Below are 9,596 nucleotides of genomic sequence, written 5' to 3' on the forward strand. Positions count from 1 at the left end.
GCTGTGCTGTCAAAGCCAATCCCAATTTTATTCACACATTGTAATTTCTGTACACCCACCTAGATAAGAGAATTTGGACCCAAAAAAATATGAGAAGAAAATAAAGGGACCGATGGCCCTGGAGGGACATGGGAGTATAGGAGGTAGGGGAAGGGAGGAGGGTTGGAGACTGGAACTCTATATGGGGTTAGAAAGCTGCATCTTTCTCCTGCGCATCCAACTTAAAGAAGCGATAAAATATGTAACTGCACTCCACGTATCTGTGGTAACTCACAGAAATCAAGTATATATTCCTCTTTTCCCAGATTCCTTATCTAAAAGTTTGATGTGAGAAGTTGTGTCACAATAATCCCCAAAGTCCTTTACTTTCACAGATTTCAAAGTTCACAAACTACAAAATCAGAAAAAAAAACAGCTTTGTTTGAAATATGAGATCAAGTGGAAATCTCACATGAGCGTGCTTCCAGTGGGAGGTACCACCTCTGGAAGCAGGTTTCACCTGTTCCGCAGTACCTCATAGCCCAGCCACCAGCTTTTGCACTTCTAGAATATATTTAACAGAAATGCATGCATATGTGATCCAATGCATATGTATAAGGATATTCATTGCCTCATAAATATTTAGAAACAAATATTTAACACAAAACTGAAGCATTAAACAATAGAGCATATTTTTTGTTGCATTCTGACAAATACAAGTATTAAAATAAATGAAAAACAGTCATGTGAATCATGGATAAATCTCACAAATATAATCTTGTGAATGGAATCAAACAACACATAAACTGTATTATTTAATGTGTATATGTTTAATTTGTTATTCATAAATGCAAGTGATGGGAATTCCAAGATTAGGGATGGTAGAAGTCAGGATACTGGTTCCTTTTGTTGCAAAAAGAGCAAATGGAACAAAAGAAATACTGAATAATGTTCTATGTCGAAGTTGACAAAGTAGGGATTCTGGGCCACACTGGCTTACCACTTGTTTTTGTAAATAAACTTCTATTTTAAAAATGTGACACTTTGAATATTCTCTGTGCCTGCATTCTTGCTACAACATTGAAAGGAAGGGGCTGTGTGGCTGCCGATCCATGCATCCACTCAGCTCCCAAAACTCACCGACTCCGAGTTGATTCCAGTTCCTAGAGATCCTGAGACAGAGCACAACTGCCCGAGTGGAACCCTGAGACTGTAATTGTCTACAGAAGCAGAAAGTCTCGTCTCATTTTGCACTGCTGACTGTGCAATGAGTAGCCCATCACGAAACCCACCACATCACTGGGGCATTCAATATTGCCTATTATTGTTGCTGCGCTCAACATTGAAATGGAGCATCTGGGAGCCCAACCACCAGTCCCTCATAGATCACAGTCATGGTAAGCTTGTGTTTATGATGCATGATCACTGTCAGCTATAACTCTCATACACTTACCAATGGCTTTCCCTGCCTTCATCTCGCTCGCTGACTTCCCTCCTATTGTATATTGCCTTTATCGTTACCAAGATGAACATGCAACTCCCTTCCTTTCCTTCCACCCCTGGAAAACATCAAAAACATGTTTCCTTTAGAGTTAAGATCTTTTTTTTTTTTTTTACTTTTTTCTTGGGATTGACTTATGTCACTCAGCATAATGTTCTCCAGGTCCATCCTTGTCATGAGATGTTTTGTCCAAAACCCAAACCAAACTCCCTGTGATCGAGTAAATGCTGGCTTCTAGGGACTCTCCAGGACAGGGCAGAGCTGTTTCTGTTAGTTTCTGAGATTGAAACGCTTACAAAAGTAGAAAACCCTGTCTTTCTCCCAAAGTGTTTTGTAGTGTCCTCATTATTCTTTAACATTGCACAGTGTGTTAGGATGCATTCTATAGAGAGGCAAAACACATGCGAGCATGTATACAGAAAAGGATTTACATCAAGAAATGTATCACACAGTTGTAGAATTGTATAAGTCCAGGCTGGTTCAAGTCAGTGGGTCAGATGTAAGATAAAGATGCAGACATTGGGGTGGTGGTATATACGACTCAATGAAGACAATTATATCTCAGTTGGTATGAAAATGGGAAGAATAACCTCCCATGGAGATAAAACACGCAACCATATGTTTGACCTCGTTTGTGTCCAGCCCGTGGTGCCCCTGGCCATGTGCTACAGACAAGTAGGACTTCAAACTCTGTTCCTTCAATGTGTACAACATCCTTCATGAGTCAGACCTGAAGGAATCAATGTGGAAACCCCACTTAGCAAGAAGGCTTTACCTCAACTCACCAACGGAGCCCTTGGAATGAAGGCAGAGACTTTTTATTGTGAGACGTAGATGAGCACTATCCCAAGGGTGTAGAACTGCAGCCAATGGACTATTGCTCTGATCGCCTGCCTGGAGGGTGCCCGATGACTGTGGGTTGGGAATACCATATACTTAATAGTGTAGTGCCTTCTTTGTTTTATAATGACATCTATTAATCTGACAAGCATAGTTCTACCATTGTGCATGAATATTATTGACAGTTTTGCCCTATCACCACCCCCTACTGTTGTAGATAGGGTCCGGTCACTTAAGAGTTTAATCCATATATTCTGTGATGTCTTCATGAGGGTGAAAATCAAGTAGAGTCATGCCATAGATCTAGCTATTTGTAGATTGGAGCTAGCATTAAATGTGAGCCCTGAAAGCATTATTATATCTATGGATTATATTGGTCTCTGTATTAGTCTAGGTACTTTAGAGAAACAAATCCACAGCAACTCATGTATAAGAGAGTTTTATGTAAAGAAAATGTGCATCACAAAAACATCCCAACCCAATGCTGACCAAGCCCACAAGTCCAACATTAACCCATTAACCCAACAACAGTCCACAAAGTCCTCCACCTCACAAAACAGAGGCAATGATGCCGACTGCAGGAGGAAAGCTGAGTCAGTGAACGAATATGCATCTCAGCACTAGCAGGGGTCTCCACATGGCTGCTCCAGCACCCAGGGCTGCATCGGGATAGGTCCATGTGGCTTCTCCTTGGGGATATCTTGTAGGAAGTCAATCTTGCAAGCTGAAGCAGGGAGCTGCTAAGGCAGCTGCACCCTGGTGCGACCATCACAAAGCAAGAGACCCGAGAACTAGAAAGGCAAAGCTCACCACCCATTTATCCCTCTGCCTTTCAATTAGCCCCACATGTGATTATTGGCCAGGCTGGCACAATTAACTAACTCAGTCTCTGATTCATTTTAGAGACATCTTTATCATTTTCTGTTAGAGCATTATCAATCAACCCCCTAGGCCATAAGGCAATTCTATTGATAGTGTTATTTATATAGCTAAGGTTACAGAATTTAAAACACTGTTTACAAATGGAAATTATACACGTAGGATTTCCAAGACTGTAATGTAGATCATGCCTCTGATTCTTTGACCTTGTGTTATATTACCCGCTGATCCCAGAAGCCATCAAAAAAACTCCTAATCTTGGATTCATTCAGCCAGGCTTACATTAACTCATCTTAGCATCCACCAGCCTGTGGTCTTCCTGCTTCATCTTCCTGATCCCTGTTCATCAACTCCCACAGCTACAGGAGTCAGCTTGTATTTGACTTTTGTGACTTGAATTTCCAATAAGGTTCACTTATCGCTCTGGTAGGAGCGTCTGTTGATTTGGGATGACCTTAGCACAATTTTGTATAGCAGCAACTAAATGGTGTCCTTCTCCACACATCTTGAAAAGGTGACCCCAGTTGAGGTGAGGTCTTTTGTGTCGAAATGGTTAAAGCAGAAGCTTAATGTTTAGGTAGGATCTTTTCCTCTCCTATAAATTTAGAAGTACTAAACCTAAAAACCAAAAGCCTACAGTATTTAATACCTAGTCTTATACAATGCTCACAATTGTACCAAAAAATATCATGCTGAATGAAGAAGAAATTAAAGTGAGCAATGACCTCATCCTATTACAGTAACATTCAACAACTATGTAAGTAGCATTCAAGGGGGGAAACCCCACACATTTCTTTGGGAAAAGCTCCTGTAAAAGAGTGCTTTATATATTTATAAATGAAAATAACATATGATTCAGCAGTACTAGTATTTCATATATATACTAGAAAAGTAAGTGCTGAAACATGAATAGATATAAACATATCCATGCTCATTATAGGAGTAATCACAAAATTTACAACATGGAAATAACCTACAAGTCTTACACTAGAAGAGTGGGTAAGCAAATGAGGGGACACACACAAACTGAAACACCATCTTAAATAATGAGGAGTCTGCAGAACACTTCCTATCATGGATGAACCTGAAGGACATTGTGCTGACTGAAGTAAGTTAATCACAAAAGGACAATTATTATGTGAGATCGCTATTATAAACATTAAAAACAAAAGGACGGGGAGGGGTTTCACACTAAAAACAGAACAAAAAAACCCCACCATTCTTTCATGGTTACCAGGAGTGGAAGAAAGAAGAAAATTAACTTACTAACTAGGAAGTTGTTGCTGTTGCAGTTAGATCCCATTGAGACAATTCTGACCCATAGTGACATTATGCACAACAGAATGAAACACTGCCCAGTCCTGAAACACCCTCACAATTGTTCCTATGCCTGAGCCCATTGTTTCAGCCACTGCATCAATCCATCTTGCCAAGGGTTGTCCTCTCTGTCACTGGCCTCTATACTTTTACCAAACAGGATGTCCTTCTCCAGGGACAGTCTGTCCTGACAATAAATTCAAAGTTTATAAGATGAAGTCTCACCATCCTCGCCTCACAGAACACTGGCCTTACTTCTTACTTTTAGGAGTCACTGCACGGCACCTTCAAGATTCTCCAAGACCACAATTAAAGCGCATCTATACGTCTTCAGCCTTCTCAATTCAATGTCCAATTTTCACATGTACATGAGACCACGGAAAACACTATGGCTTGGGTCAGGCTTACCTTAGTCCTCAAAGTAACAGCCTTCCTTTTCAATACTCTACAAAGGTCTGTACAACTGATTTACCTAATGCAATGAGTCTTTTGATCCCTTGACTACTGTATCCATGAACACGAATATCCATGAATATTGATTGTGGATCCAAGCAAGACAAAATCTTTAACAACGTCAATCTTTTCTCCGTTTATCATGATGTTACTTATTGGTCCAGTTGTAAGGATTTTGGTCTTCTTGACATTGAGTTGTAATCCAGATTGAAGGCTAAAATCTTTGAATTTCATCAACAAGTGCTTCAAGTCCTCCTCACTTTCAGCAAACAAGGTCATGTCATTGCATATCACAGGTCGTTAATAAACCTTCCTCTAATCCTAATACCACATTCTTCTTCATATAATCCAGTTTCTCTGGTGATTTTCTCAGCATACAGATTGAATAAACATGATAAGTGGAAAAAAGCCTGTCCCACACCTTTCCTGGTTTAAAACCATGTAGCGTTCTCTTGTTCTGTTTGCACAACGCCTCTTGATCCATGTACAAGTTCTGTGTGAGCAAATAAGGTATTATGGAAATCACATTCTTCTCAGTTATCCATAGTGTGTTATGATTCACACATTCTCATGCATTGGCATAGTCGATAAAACACAAGTATAAAGTAGACACATGTTAATTTGGGTGAAGGGTAACACGATACACAATAAGAGAGAAGTCACAAAATGATGAAGGCAAGGAAAGACATTGGAACTAGTCCAAGAGTTAAAGACAATAGGAGTAACTAACGCTACATACACAATCCTTTAATAACAGTGATCGATGTGGGATGTGTAAATAGACAAAATGGCTGAATTGGTGTGGGAAGGAGAGTTGGATCACACCAACAAATACGTAGATAGTTGAGAGAGAATATTTCTATGTCTGTATTTACCTTTGTTGCAAATATGGTCATGAATGTGTTGGAGTGTACAGGGAGCAAAGTTATGAAAACTCCTTAGGGGTAACCAAATTGTTTGGTTTGGGAGCTCAGGACCATGGTCTGGGGGACCCCATAGCAAGTTTTGTCCAAAACAATGCATTAAATTATACTCTGAGTAAGGACCAACTGGGATCTTAAAAGTTCATCCACAGCTATCATAGGGGCAACTAATGCTCTCTCCCTGTCAGGAGGACAGAAGAGTGAAGAAAAGACATGAAAACAATTAGTCCAAGAGACTAAAGAACCAAGGGAACACCAGTCTCTGTGACCCTGAGACCAAGAGAACTAGGGGGTGCCTGGCTACTTCTACCAACTGTTCTGAAAGAGATCACTTTAGTAGATGCTGCATACAGGGGGACAAAAATGTGGGCACAAACTAAAATCATAAAATTATTATATTTACTAGTCAGCTAAAGGTTGATTAATTGTTTCCCAATGTGGACAATATTGCTGAAATATTAGGGGAAGGGGGGCTGCAAAAGTAAATTCCTACACTTTATCCTGAATTATGGGCTATAATATAAAAGTTTTTTATTTAGTTTTATTTTATTTTATTGGGGGCTCTTACAACTCTTATCACAATCCATACATATTTCCATTTTGTCAAACACAAGTTGTCATCATCTTTTTCAAAACATTTTCTTTCTACTTGAGCCCCTGGTATCAGCTCCTCCTTTCGCCTTCTTCCTCCCTTACCCCTCCTCCCTCTCCCATGGCTCCCAACAATCTGTAAATTGTTCTCTTTTTTTCATATTTTACACCGACTGCTATCCCATTTCACTCAACCTCTGATTTCCATCCCCCGTGGATGGGGGACACATGTCGATCATTGTGATCAGTTCCCCAACCCCACTCCCCTTCCACGCTTACCCTCCTAGAATTGCTGTTCCCCTTATTGGTCCTGAGAGGTTTATCTGTTCTGGATTCACTGTGTTTTGAGCTCTTATGTGTACAATTGGTAAAATAGAGATGGGGTTCATTGTAGTTAGGGGGTGGGGGAAGCATTAAAGAACCAGAGGAAGGTTGTGCATTTCATCAGTGCTATACTGCACCCTGACGGGCTTTTCTCTTCCTTGTGGTCATTCTGACAGGGGGTTGTCCAATTAACTGCTGATGGGCTTTGGTTCTCCACCCTGCCCTACCCCTCATTCCCATTTATATGTTTTCTGTTTGTTTTGTCTTTGAAACCTGATACCTGATCCCGTTGACACCTCATGGTCACACAGGCTGCTGTGCTTCTTCCATGTGGGCTTTGTTGCTTTTCAGCTAGATGGCCGCTTGTTTATCTTCCAGCCTTTAATATCCTAGATGCTATATCTTTTGATAGCTGGGCACCATCAACTTTCTTCACCACATTTGCTTATGCACCCTTTTTGTCTTCAGCAATTGAGTCTGGAAGGTGTGCATCATAGAGTGCATGTTACTAGAACAAATTGTTCTTGCATTGAGGGAGTACTTGAGTGGAGGCCCAATGTCCATCTGCTACAGGAATACTTTATAAATACATGTGCATAGCTCTATTCCCCATCATTGTATATAAATGTACATACATATTTACATGCATATGTACAGACCTTTACAACTGTCCTGTGCCTCCCAGTTATTTCCTGTATTTCCTTTCACATTCCTTCCATCCCACTACCATGGTTGGCCTTCATTCGGGTTTTGGTAATTCCTCTCGGCTACATTGCCCTTGAAAAAGCCCCCACTTGCCCAAGCATGCCCAACTTGCCATCAATTTTAGGTCACTTATTCTTCCCTAGTCCCTGGATTTGTTGGCATCCCCCTCCTTTTCTTCCATCTCTCCCTCTCCCATGTCTCCCCAGAATCGGCCGTCCCATTGTTCTCTCCTCAGGATTGTTCACAAAAGTTTTTAATTGCCAGGAAAATACACGGTAAATTTTTTCCTGAAAAAGGGGCGATAAGAGACATAAATTTGGGAATATATGGACTGATAGAACCCCTGAGACTATGGTTCTAAGTTGCCCTCTTTGTCTGGAAATGAACTCACCCCTGTGGCTCAATTTTCAACCAAATAGCAGACATGTTTCTAATCCTAATTATTCTAAGACAAGCACTAGAATAATCAACCATATTGTAAACTCTATGAAGGAAACCGTGGTCAAACTTCTAATTGTTCATTGTTCACTCTTATAAACGCAGTGAATAAATGTCTTCATTGTTGATTTGTTGTTAAGATAGCGGACAACTCTTAGATGGGCTAGATGGGGTTACAGTGCTTGAATGTTACCGAGTCTCACAGACTCTACCATTAAGCATTATCACAAAAGATGGCACAGAAATGAAACAAATAGAAATAAAAGGAAACGTTTTAAATGAAGAACAAATCATTTATTTTATTTATATGTTGGCAATCTCAGGTTCACTACTACCAATGGAAAGCTTCTCTCTTAAAAAAAAGATACATAATGTTTGGGGTGAATCTTTTCATTTCCTATGAATCTACAGTAGCATGTACCCATTATCCAATTGCCCACATTGGCAACGTTGGCCAAATTCACCCAAAAGCCCAAGCCCTTAAGCTTATGATCATAGCAAAAATAGCAAATAAGAAAATAGGAATACATGCATAGAGGCATTCATAATCCTCCCAGAGTGACAATTGCTACCAGGACACACCCACTGCTGTCGAGTTGATTCTGACTCTTGGTGTTCCTAAATAGAGTTTTTGGGGAACTCAAACTTTTTACTATGGAGCACTGTGTGAGTTTGAACTGCTGACTTTACAGTCCGCAGCCACTAACACAATCAAACTTAACACAGTGCCATCTATTTGATTCTGACATGTTGACTCTACAGGATAGAGTAGAACTTCCCATGTTAGGGTTTCTGAGAGTGTAAATATTTATAGGAGCAGAAACTTCCATCTTTTTCCCATGGAGTAGATGGCGGTGAAAGAGCACAATGGAACTTAATGTATCAGGAGAGGACCCATTACTTAGGGAAAATTAGTGGGTGACTGAACAGGGGCAGGTTTATGCTTGGATTTATCAACCCTCTCTGAGTCAATGTACTAGAGTAGAACATGGGTTTTGAGATCAGGCTGCATATGCATTGTAACCCTTTCTTCCCCAGTGACTGTCTTATCTTCTCATTTAAATATGTGTATCTGATATGGCTTCTTTTGCTCTTATTTCATGTTTCTTTATACCATTGATCATTTGAGTTAATAGCAAAAGCCCTCCTGAGATACACAGTGCTGCCTTATTCATAGGTGAAGAGAGTAGATTAGTTTGTCTCTGTCGATGGTCCCAGGAGATTAATATAACACTGTTGGCCCCACAGCTGAGTTTTGTCTTACTATAAAGTCCCTGGCTCATGAACTACATGCTATTATCTCTGCTGGTGTAAACAGAGATGGCGCTTTCTTCCTCATGAAATTGGTAAGGAGGTAGGAAAAACGTGTTTACTATGTGTACCTTATTCTTTGTTGTCTATCTACAAATCCTCAAATGATTTTTACCAAAAATCCAGGTGACATTTGATCCACAGTATCTTCAGAGATCTATATAACAAAATATCTTGCACTGTACTAATCTTTAGTTTTATGTTTGTCATATTTTTCCCTCGGATTTAACTGGAATACAGGGAAATAGAAAGTAAAGATTCATAAGAAAAAACAAACAGTCATAAGGGCATGGTAACATTTTATTTTATACAAGTATATTTCTTTTTAATTCAAT

At 39.9% G+C, this 9,596-nt stretch overlaps 1 protein-coding gene across 1 annotated transcript in view; it reads left to right on the forward strand.

Annotated features, from left to right (window-relative positions):
• Positions 1-924, forward strand: part of LOC101644657 (olfactory receptor 52R1-like) — a 5,199-nt gene extending 4,275 nt beyond the window's left edge. Inside the window, exon 2 of the mRNA XM_013008560.2 lies at positions 877-924. Coding sequence (XP_012864014.1) covers positions 877-924 — 48 coding nt within the window. The remainder of the gene's footprint in view (positions 1-876) is intronic.
• Positions 925-9,596: the final 8,672 nt, after the last annotated feature.

This window comes from Echinops telfairi, unplaced genomic scaffold (assembly GCF_000313985.2).
Source record: "Echinops telfairi isolate 266 unplaced genomic scaffold, ASM31398v2 ScPeMD7_41;HRSCAF=154, whole genome shotgun sequence".
Lineage (NCBI taxonomy): Eukaryota > Metazoa > Chordata > Mammalia > Afrosoricida > Tenrecidae > Echinops > Echinops telfairi.